This window comes from Chiloscyllium punctatum, chromosome 3 (assembly GCF_047496795.1).
Source record: "Chiloscyllium punctatum isolate Juve2018m chromosome 3, sChiPun1.3, whole genome shotgun sequence".
NCBI classification, from domain to species: Eukaryota; Metazoa; Chordata; class Chondrichthyes; order Orectolobiformes; family Hemiscylliidae; genus Chiloscyllium; species Chiloscyllium punctatum.
In genome coordinates this window covers 156775211-156792091 of record NC_092741.1, presented here as the reverse complement: position 1 = coordinate 156792091, position 16881 = coordinate 156775211, and the positions used below count along the sequence as shown (strand labels likewise).

The 16881-nt window shown below is 36.6% G+C and overlaps 1 protein-coding gene across 7 annotated transcripts in view; it reads left to right on the top strand.

The window, feature by feature from the left end:
* The window catches only part of agbl5 (AGBL carboxypeptidase 5), a 126092-nt gene that overhangs the window by 82058 nt on the left and 27153 nt on the right, over positions 1-16881 (top strand). Inside the window, exon 14 of one of the 7 annotated variants that reach the window (XM_072562931.1) lies at positions 1133-2276. The exons of the other annotated variants lie outside the window; for them this stretch is intronic. Within the exon in view, the coding sequence (XP_072419032.1) occupies positions 1133-1161 (29 nt within the window). The 3' untranslated portion in view covers positions 1162-2276. Of the gene's footprint in view, positions 1-1132; positions 2277-16881 lie in introns of those variants that run through there. 7 annotated transcript variants of the gene reach the window in all.

Sequence of the window (16881 nt, the reverse complement as noted above, 5' to 3'; positions counted from 1 at the left end):
AGGACAGAATAACCTTGTCAAAGGAGTAGCATCGTCATAATTCCAATGCATGTACAAGTCCACTCACATTTGAATATGTTATACAGGCAAGCTTTAACTATATGTTTCTGCTCCATATCATTGATACTTTTATGATAATATTTATCAGTTAGTTGCCAATTTTCTTGGTATGTTTGGCCATTTTTGTTTTGGTGATGTGGGACCAAAAGCATTATTTATGAAAATGAAATCAATCCTAAGTGCTGAGAATAAATGAAAACTGGGACCAGTACCAAAACAGATCATATTTTTGTGCAGCAGTGGATAGTTGTATAATTTATCTGATGGAAGATTGTACATGTAAATTGTTTCATTTAGGATTTGATTTTGCCTTTATTAACAAATAGAAAAACAATTCAATAGTTTGACTTGAACTATCCATTAATTTCTACATTATCTACTTCAGGCTGAAATAATTTAAATGGCTTATTTAAAATAACTTTTTTTGATGGTCTATGCTTCACCTGATCCTTTGGCAGGATCGTTCAAAAAATGTGGAAAGTTCATTTGAAAAGTTGTACTCCTGACTCTGTAGTATAAAAGATACAATTTTACAAATCATTTTCAAAAATATTTGATAGCCAGATGGGTGTTTTACTCAACAGGCCTTTTTAGTGCTTGGTACTAGCTCAGCTGCTGTTTTGTTTGTCTGATTTACTAAATTACATTGATTTAATTTGGCAAATTATGTGAATTTCATAATATTGAGTTAGTTTTTGTTCCTTTCTAATTAATTTCTGTTAAAGTTTTGGTGTTTGTGTGGATGACCTTCTAAATATGGCAATTTACCTCTAAATATGCCAGACTTCAGAATTATCCATATTCAGGAAGAAACCTGAGCAGCCCTAAAGCAGTGATTTTGTAACACTGAGAATTGCATAAATTATAAACATTTCAGAAACAACAGTCTATATATGTTAGTTGAAACAAATGTCTTCAAGTTGGCATTTTTTTGCTGCTTTAATTTTTTGCTATTAATTTCACTGTGAAATTTTGAGAATGGCATTCATGCAGTGGGGTGTAGTTTTTGTAATTTCTACACTATTTTGGTGTTCCAAATATTTTTTCTTCTTCTTTCCTTTCTTCCATGTAGTATTCTCAGATTTGAGAGCGCAAAAGTAGCATTATCCCAGTACAGCAATGTAAGTGACCAGTGACAGCAGAAAGGAAAATGAGGCACTAAACCTTTACACAATACCAACCCTCATGGAAGAAGTGCAAAAGCGAATTATTATGAATCCTGAAAGAAAAATTGAAAGCACTAGCAATACCAGTAGGTAGGAAGCATCTTTGGAGAGAAGAACCTTTTCGAATTCTACCGTAAGGTCATAGATCAAAAAGCTATAATTTTATTTGTGCCCACAGATGCTGTCAAACCTGCTGATTATTTCCAGCATTTTTTTCCTTTCATAAACGTTTGGTTGCAATTCATACCTACCCTCTGATAGTTCAGCTAGAATTGGAAAAGTCTTTAGTTTTAAAATGTCTTAACCATTTTACATGAATGGAATTTTTTTACGCAAACCAAGTTTTTCCATTATATATCTGACTCTACAGAAGGAGCTAGATATGTGTTAAAGATGGATGTAAAGAGTATTAAATGCTTTTATTAAATAATTTTTACACAGATTTTGTAAAGTGATCAACATTAATATTTAACATTGAAAGGGATTTTATATTCTGCTGATTTGCTTATTAGTTTAGCTGTTTACATACAATTATATACAATGCCAACAGTGCAACAAAGACTAAACAAAATTAATGCTTTATCCCCTGTGTTTATAAATATTCCCGAAAATGAATTATGCTGCTTGGAGGGTTGGTAGGGAGTACAGGGATGAAATTTAAAAACTGTTTTTGGCGCAGGAGAACTTGAGAACGATTCAAAAAATGAGAAACATAAAAAACACTCGACATATACAACAAAATGAAGAAAATATGACCACTTAATAAAATAACAAAAATGACATAAATCTGCTCCTGTAGTAGAAAGGGGTGACAGTTATGTTGTCTTCAATGATAGAATTACATTATAAATAAGCAGAGTCAGGGAAATGTTGGAAAGCATTAAATTTGTTTGTTGCGATTTGTAATTTATCCTCCTGTTTTCACTTGATAAGTTTGTTATATCTGAGAAAAGTCTTAATGTTTTACTGTGAGTAGTACACATGCCAATTACTTTCTTGTGTAATTTGAATGTTCTTGCTATCTTTTTGCCATTCATGTGAAGTTTGTGAAATTACTTCTAATGTGTGTTTTTGGTAAATAAACTTTATTTATATGTTTTTGAAAAAAAAATTTTCTCTTGCATTGTTCCCTTTTTTCATACTGTGTTATGTTTCAACATTGATAACTAAATTAGACAAAATACAACTACAGAAACAGAGTACTGCAGATTCAGCAGATCTAAAAGCGTAAAATGCTGGAAATATTTAGCACATTGACCAGCATGTATCTCGAGAAATAGAGTTAACATTTCAGGTAAGGGACAATTTAACAGAGCTGGGAGAAGTTAGATATGTAATAGGTTTTGAACAAGTGAAAGAGAGGTGACAAAAACAATAAAAGGAAATGTCAAAAAAGTAGCAAATAAATTTCATGATATCGGCTAAAAGGAGTGATAATGGGATAAGCGAATAAACAAAAGATATGTTTTGAAAAGGTGTGAATGGCGCGATAATGAATATGACCATCTAAACGTGAGGGAAGAAAAGAGAAACTGTAGAGGTGAAAGCTACTCATCAGCTTCTATCAGAAATCTCTTCTGCTGAGGATAATTCTTTCTTGTAGATAGCAGGGTGGAAAGGATAGTAGCGAAGTTTGTAAATTTGTAAGTGGCTTTTAAACCTTTTCTTAATCTTGTAGGCTGTTCCAAAAAGTGGACAGATTTGTCAGCTGACCGAAGTTGTGATGGATTGTTGGCCCGTGCACCCACTTCCTCTTTCTGTCAGTCTTTCATGGTTCAGTTTCAGGGCTACTCTTACTAATTGGAATGTTTTGACAGCTGTTTTGAATGTCAAATTCTAATTCAGTCCTCATTCATACCCTTTTTCCATATGTTGACATCCATAGTATAGACCATTAGGGCAGCTTGACAGTGGTCTTTAAAACATTCCCTTTAACCTCCTTGTGAATGGATTGTGTGACAAAATTTTGAGTAGATCACCTGTTTGGGCATTCTGTTGAGATTAGGCATTCTGATTGCGTCTGCTCCATTTCAGGTGATGAGAAATTATCATTGCCTTTCTACTCAGCTTCTTGGCTGCTTGTATATGTTCTTTTATCCTCCCTTGATTTGCAAGACCTTCTAACATAGTATTGATAAAGTGTTTCTAGGGCTCTGATATTGCATCTGTCAGTCCAAACTTAACTTGGTAGAGAAATGTGGAGAGAACCAGCCTGATAAACAATTGTGTTTGGTGTCAGGTCTCAACGTGATTCTCAAAATCAAGTACATAATTTGCCTGTGGCTGAGCAAAACACATTGACTGTCTTCATTAATGTATTTTTTTTAATGATAGCTGTCAAGATGCAAGATGAGGGTCATTTTCTAACACTTAACCATACATGTAGCAGATATTGCCATGATCACAACAACATTAACCGTCATCTTACAAGATCGGCAGCTGCCACTGAAGGTCTCCCTGGTAAAGCCACATAGGTTTGAGTGAATATGGCAACTATCGGTCATAGTTCTTCAAAGTGAACGTTAACTTGAGTATCATCATCATGCTGTAGATTTGTCAGAGAAGTAGTGTTGCTTTGGTTGTGGTCTTCACCAGGTTGAAGTTGAAGAGTTTGTGTGACTATTATTACCATGCAAACACTTTGGTGAGTCTGTCTATAGTCAGTTACAATATTATTTGCAAGGAAAATGGTAAAATGGGTGGGAGCAATGACACATCTCTGGTTGCCATCTTTTGATGACACGGAAGAAGCCTATAGTGGAGTCAGTGTATAGTGATGTTGATTTGGAGATGCTGGTGTTGGACTGGGGTGTACAAAGTTAAAAATCACACTACACCAGGTTATAGTCCAACAGATTTAATTGGAAGCACACTAGCTTTCGGAGTGTTGCTCCTTCATCAGGTGGTAGTGGAGGGCTCAATCCTAATGCAGAATTTATAGCAAAAATTTACAGTGTGATGTAACTGAAATTATACATTGAAAAATTGATTGTCTGTTAAGCCTTTCATCTGTTAGAATACAGTGATAGTTTCACTTCTTTCATGTGTAAATCACAAAACCTTTTTTTTGAAAAGTTGCATTCTTGGGTTAGCTGTTAACAATGGTGATAGCAAGACAATATGTTGAAGGTGTTAGCCCCCTGTGTTCTCTGTCTATGCCATAATGTTTAGACTGATTCTAATCTAAAAAAGTGAGATAACGGAGTTCTACATGAATGCATGCAGTTTTTGAGCAAAGTACAATATAACCCTACAAGTACAAATTCACCCCACAAAATATATGTGTGTGTCTGTCTGTCTGGCTGGGTTGGAGGTTGTGAGTGTGAATTTATGTAAAACTCCGTTATCTTACTTTTTAGATTAGAAACAATCTAAACACCATGGCATAGACAGAGAACACAGGGGGCTAACACCTTCAACATATTGTCTTGCTATCACCATTGTTAACAGCTAACCCGAGAATGGTGGAGTGTCTGAGAAGACTCCCCTCAATTCTGGCTGAAAAGAGCCCATTGTAAAGCTCCTCAATCTGTACAAAATTTCTGTTGAATTTTGGAAACTTCTGCTGTTTTCTGTTTTTTTTTTTACATTTCTGTTTTGTCCTTTGGCAGTTATTCAATACTCTGCCATTCATTGCTCCTTGAAAAGAATAATGTATTTCTTTATCTGTCTCATTCTTGCTTTGGTTTAGCAGCATGAACCATTTTGTCACTTAATCTCTTCCTTCCAGTGATCTTTCATAGGCCTTTCATTTTATTTGTTCTAGCCCTTTTCACTTCCATCAAGCCTATTGCATTTCCAACTTTCTCCATTTTGAAGAAAAGTTGTAGACTTGGAATATTGAGTTGCAACTTTGCAGGTATTTGGGGAAGTGTGAAGACTGGTAATAGGGCAGGGAAAGGCCCATCAGGCAGCGGATCTGCCATTTCCTACATCATAGCTTATTACCAACAGTAGAAATCTGTAGCCAAATGAAAGCCCAGTTAAAAAACATTATGCTCCAAATGCAGGTGATTCTATTTGTCGTGACTAGATAGTTATGTCATTACAACAGGGTGCTATTTGGCTAATCAAGTCTATGACTGGGAGAGAGAATGTTTTATGTGATAGATAATTAATTGTATTGATGAACATTTTGATCTGAGTTTTCCTGCATTAAGTTCACTTGCCTTCTCCCATTAGTAATTATGTTGGTGCACTTATTCCCTCATGAATGAAACCGATTTAGAAAAAAGTACTCCACCGCGATTTTATATAGCTCAGGCCTGAATTAGACTGAAAAGAAATTGCAGTTCTCAAGAAAGAAGCCTAAAGATTGGGTGGACATCAAATTCAAAACTGAATGGTGTTGAATTCCTACTCTCTTGCAAGAGTCTGGACCACGAGTGCAGTTAAATTTGAATTTCAGCAGTTCTTTGTGGACATTTTGCAAGGAATTATGAGGATAAGTCACTTTGTACAGCTTTTCTGTACTACATTAGGTTTGTATCAAAAATTTCATTGGTAAGACATTGATTTCTTGGTCAGCTTTTTCTTTCTATGATTGAGGAAGTAGGGACTTTAACCGTCTTGGTCTGCCTTGGAATTGCCAGAATGAAAACTTAGTTTCTTTTACACTGTGATGATCGATTGGAGAGAATCATCAGGGCGTCACAAATTATTCATCAAAAGTTATTTGACTTGTGATTGAATTGTGTAATTGCATACAAGCTATTTGTCTGCTTTCTGATTGGATTGGATTTGAGAAGGCAGTGCACAGTAGTGATAGACATGTGGCACCCATTGACAGGAGTTTGGGTGAAAACACTTGGTGGTTTCTAGTGTATACAGAGGTTGAGATAACAATTTTGCTGGATTGGGCCAATGTAGAATTTTATTTTCAAATAAAAGGCACATTCCAGAACATGAAAAATGCACTTTTATGATGAATAGTTAAGCAGTAATGGTGACAAATGGAAAATATAACTGCTATGATTGACTTTGTAATTGTCTTTTTCTGCTCTTAAAGTCTCATGTTCTTAAATTTTGTTTTATGGCAGAGCATGGAAATTCGCAAGTAGTTTATAGAATTTTCCCCAAGTTAATGGAAAACCATTCTTCTCAAGCCCATAGTTTTTGTCCCACGTTCCAACCACAAATGTGATTCAAATATGCTTTCCGCACAGCGCTCTCCTTCAAATTAGGAATTTTATTCTTGTCCCTGTTTCATGATCATGGTGTAATGGCCAGAATTGATTGTCACATTTTAACTACCTGTATTCTAAAATCATCAAATAGTGTAACAAAACATAAATAATGTATATAAGTAAATGCAGGAAATTAAATGTAAACAGACTAGTTGTATTACGAAGTTTATTTTGTGAAAGTTAAATGAATATCTATAAACACTTTCTCCAAACATGATAAATGCCTGTATTAATATGCTAGTTATGCTAGTGGAGACTAGAGATATTCAAGATGCAATTACAACTTGGCCTAATATTTCCTTAGTCTACTTAGTCATGATTATTGTAAATATATTATACATTTGTGCCAACTGGCCTTTTCCTATTTTTGCATTGTAGTGTGCAATACATTTTAGGCATGAAAGGACTGTTTGTTTATTTAGCCAATTATTGCCATTCTTTTCAGTAAGGTATCTTCACTTTTAAAATGTAATAACCATTATGCTTTTTGGATGTCCAAAAAGGCTGTAGAGATTTATTTACTACTTTCTCCCCATCAACTAAATATTCAAATGGCACTGTGACTTTTTTTTTGCCATGGGCCTGTTTGCCTTTTCAGTTAGATAATCTCATCCCCTATACAGGTTAAGCCTGCATAAGATCACAGCCATATTCCTTCCTGGAAATATCTTTATTTCCATGGACTTGGTTTCAGGTCAAGCTGTCTATGGGTGATCAAATTAAGTAACTTAAATGCTACTGATGAGAATTCCAGAGACTAATTATACTGGAATCAAACTATCCAATCAGTCTGTACTGTCGTGCAGCATTTGTTTGATTTAACATGTAAATATAGATTTCTTTCTTCTTTGCACTGGCTTTGATTTTGGTGAAGAAGCAAAAGAAATATTACTGTATATACTTGTGAATTTTTAAGGCTATTTTTAAAGTTTCAATTTAGGGGGTCGACTAATACATGGGCACAAGTTTTGAGGGGCTGAAATTCATGCTGCAGGTTGAAATACCATATTATTAGCAGAAGTCAACTCGATCGCACAACTAATCCTGGGTAAAGAAGAAAGACACAATGAATTACGGTAAAGGGAATTACCAGATAAAAGTAAGAGACTGGTATGAACATTTAACAAGTCAAAGATTCATTGAAATCCTGCAAAATCACACTGTTCAACATCATCATGGCCTGGTATAATGGCACACTTAAAATGAAACATTTATTAAATTCTGAATGTGTAAGCGTCTTGAACTTTCCTGCCAAATTCTTCTGTTTCCCTCCCATTTACTCTTATATGTTATGAACCTCAACAACATTAACAAATTTGTCAAAGAATTAAAGATATACTGGTATGTAGCTAATATATCTCACTTTTATTCAGATATAATGGTCTAATTAAAATTATTAACTTTTTAACGATATTAACACTTGGATGTATAGTGAACAAAGTGCAATAAGTACCGATAGACTTAGTACCAGTCTGAATGAATGAATGAATCAATCAGTCAAAACGTGCTGTAGTAAACCAAGTGGGGTAAGTAGAGTTATGAATGAATGAATGCAGTAAACAAAGAGTGAGTAGAATTACTAGTATGAATGAATAAATGCGATTTTGTTTAAGTGAGTTAATGGGAACATGCAGTTTCCTTTGTAAGAGGTTTATAATGCAGGGTTGACGGATACACAAGTTATATGGAAAATGATTTTTTGACCAAAAATGATGGGTCAATTTATACATGAGATTGACCTACACATGTGAATATATGCCATTTGGATGCTCTACAATTGACAGAGGAAACATGATTACATGGTTTGTTTATGCGGTTTGTGAATATACAGATAGGTCTTCTCTGTAGTAACACTTTGTTTTAAAAAAAACTTCATGTAGTTTTATCATTTATCTTTTATCTTTTCTGTCTGATGTGTAATTTGAATTTGGTTAGTTCCTTCAGAACAGGAAGAAAAACAATTGAAGTAGATTAAGCATATATTTCAAAAACAGGGAATTCCTGTTACAATTACCCATTTCTTTATTTTGATATGCTTTAATCCAAAAAAAAGTTATCTTAATAGCTTTTAATTAGCTTTAAGATTACTTTCCCTTAAGTGAAACTTGTTTTTGTCTTTTAGGAAGAAATGCAAGATTTGATCTTTCAAATTAAGATTTTGTTCATAAAAAAGAAACATTGAAAGGGCAATTATTCCGTATTTTACATGTAACTGCATTGAATACCAAAGAAAGGAATTGCTGATGAATCTAACCATTGGTTAGGCCACAGTCTGAGTACTGCCTGCAACTCGAGTTATGGCAAATGTGTTTTAAGCACAGGAAAGGTAGTATGTAGATTAATTAAGTATATGCATCGATGTCACGTCATAGTCATGAGCAATGTTAGTTGTCATAGAGTCATACAGTCATATGATTTCAGTTATAGCTGTTTCTGTGCTGTGATAGTCAGAAACTACGAGGAAAGAAAGATTGGCAACAATTTTGGAGGCTGCAGCATCTTCAAGGAAAATGTGGGATTTATGATGAGGTGCAGTTCACATGGATGTGCTAAGGGTGTGTTTTTGTAAAGAAGATGGTTTCTCAGGAGAGTGAACCATTTACAGTATCAGCATGAGGATCCAGTAAGAGCTGAAGAAATAGGGTCAAAACAGACAGAGAGTCTGATAAAGAGAGGACACAGGGATAGCTGATACAGAGATGTGGATTTAGAGACAGAACAGGGAGGATGCATGAGGTGTGTTTGACAGTGAGCAAGGGATTCTGGTTCCTTTACTCGAGTGGAGTGGAGTGGAAGTATTGTAACAGTTTGAGAGTACAACTGTAAATGATTGAGGTGAGAGATTTATTTCTGAGGAATGGCATAGAGGAAGCAAGGTTGGAATGGGTTCTTTAGGTATCGAGACTCTCAAAGAAATGAACTTGTCAATGTTTAAGGCAAGAGGAGTGAAGCTCAGGAGAAGAGTTTATATGGCTGGAGAGTATATAATGGGAAAAAAGTTGAAACAAGGCTTGTGGAAGCAATATGGAACAGGATTTTAAAGGAGAGATGAGAGAACTTTTAACAAGGCAGTATGTTCTGAAGGGAAAAAAGCCAAAGGATGACATATTAACATGGGACAAATTGCCCCCCAATAATTAAATGTTGCAGGCAATGAAATATTAACAAGTGGTAAGGCACTGCAACCCATGAGCCTGAAGGTCAGTCCAGTTAGGTAAAAACAATGACTGCAGATGCTGGAAACCACATTCTAGATTAGAGTGGTGCTGGAAAAGCACAGCAGTTCAGGCAGCATCCGAGGGGCAGCAAAATCGACGTTTTGGGCAAAAGCCCTTCGTTAGGAATACCAGTCCAGTTATCCAACCTAGAGTCATAGGGCCAAGGACATTATTTGTGAGTAAATGAACATTTTAGACTGGCTATTGAGCATCCAAAGGTGGGCATGTATTTATAGTTGAGAAGATTAGGAAGTAAAGGAGACTGCTGAATTCAACCGTCCAGCAGCATTGCTGACTGTGAAGAATAACGTGGTTCAAAAGAAGGACAATGCAGCTTCAAGAGATAATTTTGCGACTGTTCAATAAGGAATAGCTGTGTGATTATTCAAGGAAGATCCAAGACTGGGATAACTTCAGAAGATTAATAAACAAGGGAATTGTGGGGCAAGAGGAGCAGAAAGGGAAGTGCTGTGACGGCCAAATGAAGGGCCCATATATAGAGAAAGTCAGCATTGCTAAATTGATGTTTTTTGTTAGAAGGGAAATCAGTAACTTTTCAAACTTTTATTTCATTGCTATCTCTTAATAGTTCCAAGTATGTTTAAGGTTCAAAATAGTTAATACAGTAATGGGACAAAAGGCAGACAAGTTGCTAGAACCTGATGGCCTGCATATAAGGTTATTAAAGGAAGTAGCTACACACAGTGGAGGCAATGTTCTAAAATATTCCAGAACTCACTGGATTCTGGAAGGATTTCAGCAGATTGGAAAACCGCTAAAGTGATGCCACTGTTCAAGAAGGGAAGGAGACAGAAAATGGGAGCTATAAGACAGCCTAGTATCCATTATTGGAGAAAATGCTGGAGTCCATTATTCAGGAAGAAATAGAGGAACATTTAGTAAAACTTAACCAATCTGAGTTACCATGGTTTTGTGGAAAGGAAGTCAAGTTTGACAAATGTGCTAGAACTATTTAAGAGTATATCAAGTGGATTGATAAAGTGAGCAGGTAGATATCATGCATTTGGATTTCCAGAGGGCACTTGATTAAATACCACTAAAAGGTTATTGCATAAGGTAGGAGTTCATGGCATTGGGACTTAGTGTGGATTGCGCATTGGTTAGCACAAAAGGTAGAGTCAGGTTTAAGGACTCTTTTTCAGGTTGGACAGATGTAACAATCCCAAAATACTTAAAATAACAGGATGGTTGGAGGAAGAGCGCCTCATCTTCCGCCTAGGAACCCTCCAACCACAAGGGAGACCATAGCAACACGACGGTTGGAGGAAGAGCGCCTCATCTTCTGCCTTGGAACCCTCCAACCACAAGGGATGAACTCAAATTTCTCCAGTTTCCTTATTTCCCCTCCCCCCACCTTGTCTCAGTCAAATCCCTCGAACTCAGCACCGCCTTCCTAACCTGCAATCTTCTTCCTGACCTCTCCGCCCCCACCCCACTCCGGCCTATCACCCTCACCTTGACCTCCTTCCACCTATCGCATTTCCAACGCCCCTCCCCCAAGTCCCTCTTCCCTACCTTTTATCTTAGCCTGCTGGACACACTTTCCTCATTCCTGAAGAAGGGCTTATGCCCGAAATGTCGATTTTCCTGTTCCTTGGATGCTGCCTGACCTGCTGCGCTTTTCCAGCAACACATTTTCAGCTCTGATCTCCAGCATCTGCAGTCCTCACTTTCTCCTACTACTTAAAATGATATCCATGCCTGGATGAAGGTGGCAGTGTGTAATATATGCAAATTTGCTGGGAGACTGTTTTGATGAGGATATAAGGAATCTGCAGGGAATGTAGGTAGGTTTAGTGTGTGAGCAAAAACTTAGATGGAGTTTACTGAGGGAAACCTGAAGTAATTTGTTAGGAAGAATTGAAAGGCAGGCTTGTTTAAATGGAGACAGAATTAAAAAGAAATGCAGGACAGTGGGATCAGTGTGTTCTTGTACATGATATACACAGTTGGCATGTATGTGTAGCAAGTAACTAGGAAGGCAAGTTAAATTTTGGTCTTTATTTGGCCTTTTTGCTCAGAGTACTGTGTGCAAATTTGCTTCTCATTTAAAAAAATGATAAACTGGCATTTGAGGTGATGTAAAAGAGATTCACTGGAAAGATTCCTGGCTTGAAGTGGTTGAATGGTCAAAATGCCGAAACATATTAGTCCTTTATTCATTAGAGTTTAGAAGAATAAGGTATAGTCTTAATTAAACATAGCTGATTCTGGGCGGTCATGACAGAGTCAATGTTAGGAACATGTTTCCACTCATGGGGGAGTCTTGAACTAGTGCACACAGTTTCAGAATAAGTGGACACAGTCAAAACTGAGCTGTGAAGGAAGTTCTTCTCATGGTGGCTTATGAACATCTGGAATTCTCTATCGCAGTGGGTTGTGGAGGCTAGATCGCTGAAAGTATTTCAAGAGGAGGTAGATAGACTTTTGAAATATCAGACTATGATGAACTGATATGAAATGCAGTTAAGGTCTGTGGTAGATCAGCCATGAATGGTGGGCTAGGCTTGAGGAGCTGAATGGCAAACTTATCATTCTTATGTTATCCTGCTTCACTTAATCTGCATTTTATATTCCGAACTAAATTGGCTCCCATCAGAGTTTGTTTGGTATTCTCTAAAGGTTCGATGACCATTTTCGGCAGATCAGATTTGAATTTTGGTACTGATGTCAAGCCTGTAATTATTATTTTTATTATAATAATTTTTGTTCTGTAATTTTCTCTCATATGTACAGACTTTTGTGAAGGATGTAAAAAGTGGAAGTTGGAAATGTTCTTCTCTCCACTGGACTGTTTTTGTTAAGGAGCTTTCACCCTCCATATTTTAAATTGGGTGGTTGGGGAGAGAAGAAGAGGGGACCAGTATTCAGTTTAGCCCTCCATCTTCAGACGTAGGCCTAAGGCTAAAATGAAGATGCATGGGATGAAAGGCAGCCACTCTAGGTCTACATCCGCTTATCAGGACATCAACTCATATAGTCCAACAGGTTTATTCTGAAGCACTAGCTTTCAGAGCGCTACTACCTGATAAACTAGCAGTGCTCTGAAAGCTTGTACTTCCAAATAAATCTGTTAGACTATAACATGGTGTTGTGTGGTTTTCAACTTTGTCCACCCCAGTCCAATACCAGCACCTTCACATCAATGTAATCATGACTGTTAGACACTAATCACCTCCAGATCCTCTCATCTTTTCTATGCACCCTCATCTCTCATTGATACTTAAAGAATTGGGAAGTATGAGGATTCATTGTTCCCCCACATGCCAGCATTCATTGCCCATCCCTAAACGTTCAGAGGGAAGTTAAAAGTGAACCATTTCGGGGAAGTCTAGAGTCTCATGTAGACCTGACCTGGTAAGAAAGTCAGATTTCCTTTAATAATGAACCAACATTTTTTTGAATATTCAGCAATGCTTATATGGTTGCTATTAGACTAGCATTTTTAACTCCAGTTTTTTTTTATTGAATTCAAATTCACCATCTACAATGTTGGGATTTGAACCTATACTTTTAGAATGTTAGCCTTCTGGAATACTAGCCCAGATATCTTACCACTATACCACCATCTTCCCAAACTGAAATCCCCACACGGAAATTATAACCTAGAAATAAACTGCTTGCAACAAATCCTTTAGTCTCTCTCCTCCACACGACCCATATTCCATACCCGTCTGTTAGAAACTTTCTTAACTCCTGTCTCTCAACCATCCATTTGTAAATGCTAACATGGTTCCTGTTTTAACCACAAACTTTAGTGCTCTCAATCCACTGTATAAAGGATTGTCAGTGTTTAAAAAAAATACATTTAATCTTAGTTCTAAGTCGATTAATCACTGCAAATAATCTGTTTCTGCTACTCTATCCCATTGCTTTTATAATATTGAGCACAATTATCAAATCACCTCTCCTAATGAGAACAACTCCAGTTATTGTCATTTTCAAATTTTTATTTCCTCAAGTAATATCCTAATGCATCTGTGCTGACAGATCTCTGTTGCTTCGACATATATCCTATAGTGTGGAATCTTACTAGGTTCTGTACAGATAAATCATTGCTTCTTGATTCTTGTGTTCTACACTTCTTCCGTAATACCCAATATTTTGTTAGCTTTCTTGATGGGCTTGTCCGTTTGAGATCCTACTTATGCCTTGTGAATTGAAATGACCAATTTTCTTTGTACTTCAGCATTCTGCTTTATCCAGTTTAGATTACAGTTATTTCTACTTGTTACCAAAATGTAGCACTTCAGAACTGGTGGTGAGTTTGAAATTAAGTGTAACCAACACTCACTTTCAGTTTCCTTTGATCCACGGACTAACTTACTCTGTAACCTATTTTAATAAGAACATAGGTTTAGAGGTAGACCTTTTGACCCTTAGAAACAAAAAAAAATTAAAGACCTGCAGAGGCTGTAAATCAGAAACAACATCAGAAATTGGTGGAAAAACTGGCAGGCCTGGCAGCATCTGTGGAGAGCTTATGCCTGAAACATCGACTGTCCTGCTCCTCAGATGCTGCCTGCCCTGGCTGTTTTTTTTCCAGCGCAACTGTCTTTAACTTTGATCTCCAGCATCTGCAGTCCTCACCTTTTTTCTTCTGTGGAGAGAAGGCAGAGTTAATGTTTCATTGATCCTCCTTTAGAACTGTTCTGAAATGTTAACTCTGCTTTCTCTCCACAGATGCTGCCAGACCTGCTGAGATTTTCCACCAATTTCTGTTTTAAGCCCTTTGACTCTGCCTGCCATTTCATCTGATTATGGCTGATCTGATTTTGACCTCTAACTACTTGCCTGACTGTTTCCCAGATTTTTTGTCTCCCATGAAAGTGACGAGTTATCTCTCTCTTTTTCTTCTCTCTCTTTCTCTCTCTCTCTGCCTTAAAAATATTCAGTGACCCTTCTTTCATTGCTCTTTGAGGTACAGAATTATGAATCTGTGATAGTAAAAACATTTTTCTGATCCCTGTCTTAATTAGTAGACCCCAAATTTTAAACACTGTGCTCTGGTTCTAGTCTCTTTGCTTTTGCTATACTTTTAACAGGAAGACTGTCTCTTTCGCCATGAGTCTAAATCAATGATGAGTACTGCAAACAAAAGCTGTTCCAGAAGAAAACTTGGGGGGGAAACTGCTACCCACTTCTTTATTATACGTACTGTCTCCTTTCTGCTTTAATTTGTTTCAAACCTATATACTTTATCTTGAACTTTGAAAAGTCTCATTTACCACAAAAATAGATCTGATCATTATCAAATATTTGTGGGGAGTGGAGCATATTTCCTGAATCCATTACCATGACTAGATTTCAAAATGTGGAGATGCCAATGTTGGACTGGGGTGGACAAACTTAAAAATCACATAACACCAGGTTATAGTCCAACAGGTTTATTTGGAAGCACTAGCTTTCGACGCGCTGCTCCTTTGTCAGGTAGCTAGTGCAGCAGAATCATAGGATGTAGAATTTATAGCAGAAGATCACAGTGTCACATAACCAATGTGATATATTGAACAAACCTAGATTGCTGTTAAGTCTTTCATCTTTTAGAATGGGGTTAATATGCAAATCCCAGAACAACTTTCAAGTCACATTCATGAGATAACTTAAAAGTTTTATTTTAAAATAAAGTGATATCCTCAGTCAGGCAATATATTAAAGGTGTGAGGTTAAAGTCTGTATGTATTCCGATCTTGAGTCAGACTGGTTCTGTTTCCAAAGTAGGAATTTATAAATGTATTGACTGCCTACAGGTCATGTGCATTTTAAACAAAATAGAATGTATCTGCAAATGCAATTCTGCAAATGCAAATTCACCCCATAGATTTATGTGTGTGTGTGTGTGTGTGTGTGTGTCCAAAACCTGGTTTTGTGTGATTTTTAACTTTAGATTTCAAAATACTTCATTGAATGTAAAGTGCCTTTGTGGCATCTGGTGACCATAGAATGCTCCATAACTGCAAGTTGCCTTTTTTCACTGGTACATATTTATTTTAAAACTTAGAATTTTCCTTTTTGGAAGTATCTTGTTAGTCTGGCTTTCAGTTTCTCTTAGCCAGCTCATTATTTTTTTCTCTAATGTTTGCCGTAATTCAGTGTCTAGCTCTTGTTCATAGATCATAGAATCATAGAATCCCTACAGTGTGGAAACAGGCCATTTGGCCCAACAAATCCACACTGACCTTCCAAAGAGTAATCCACCCAGACTCATTCCCCTACTCTATTACTCCTGACCAATGCACCTCACCTACACATCCATGTTGTGTGAAATTTTCCCTTTCTATTTGAGTCTTAACTCTTGTCTGATTCTTTGTCTTGAAATTTAATTCATCTTCATTGCTTCCTTCATATTTGCTCTTCCTGAAGGCAGGTTCTTGGCTCTGTGTCTGCTTATGCTCTATCCTGAGCACATTCGTTGGCTGTTTTTGTCGCCTTTCACTCTTCTCAGTAGGATAAGGAAGCAACTCTCAAAGTCTATTTCAACCAAATGGATATTGAACCCTTGATGATGACATTCACATGAAATATATGGTAACAGTTAACTAACTGAGCTAACCATCTCCCTTAGTTCATCTCACTTGTCTAGTAATTGGATTAGTACCACTTTCAACTCATAATTAACATCTCTAATCAATCTAGTAATGTGTAATTACATTTGGCAATGTCTCTACCCATGAATATGACCATATGAGGAAGTTATCCTACATACAATTTAGCAAATCCTCTTACTAATTTTCCCTAGCCTCATATCATGTTTTAAACAATCATAATTATTTCAGTTTATCCTTTGACAATCCATTGCATTTAGTGTGTTGATTTATAATTCAGAATTTAAATTTATGTTACAAATGATCCACAATTACATTTTAGTATCACTGTGATGTGATCCTAGTATATGCAAAGCACAGATGAATCAACAACAAACTCTGTGACGGTGGTCACTTTTTGTGTTTCTTCAAAGACAAATATCTGGATTTTTTGATTTGATTTACTGTTGACACATGTACCTAAGGGCAGTGAAAGCTTTGTTTTGCATGCAGTACAGGCAGATCATAACATACAAGGACATACAGATCATAGGGTGATCCAACAGAGTGAGGCATACAACGTTATAGCTGAAGAAGAGGTATACTTCTAGTAGTTTTAGTCTGAGCTGAACAAGTGTGAATTGTAGCATGCTTTTTAAGTTTAACCTGCACGTATATCACATAAATTGAAACCAAAATGGTGTCT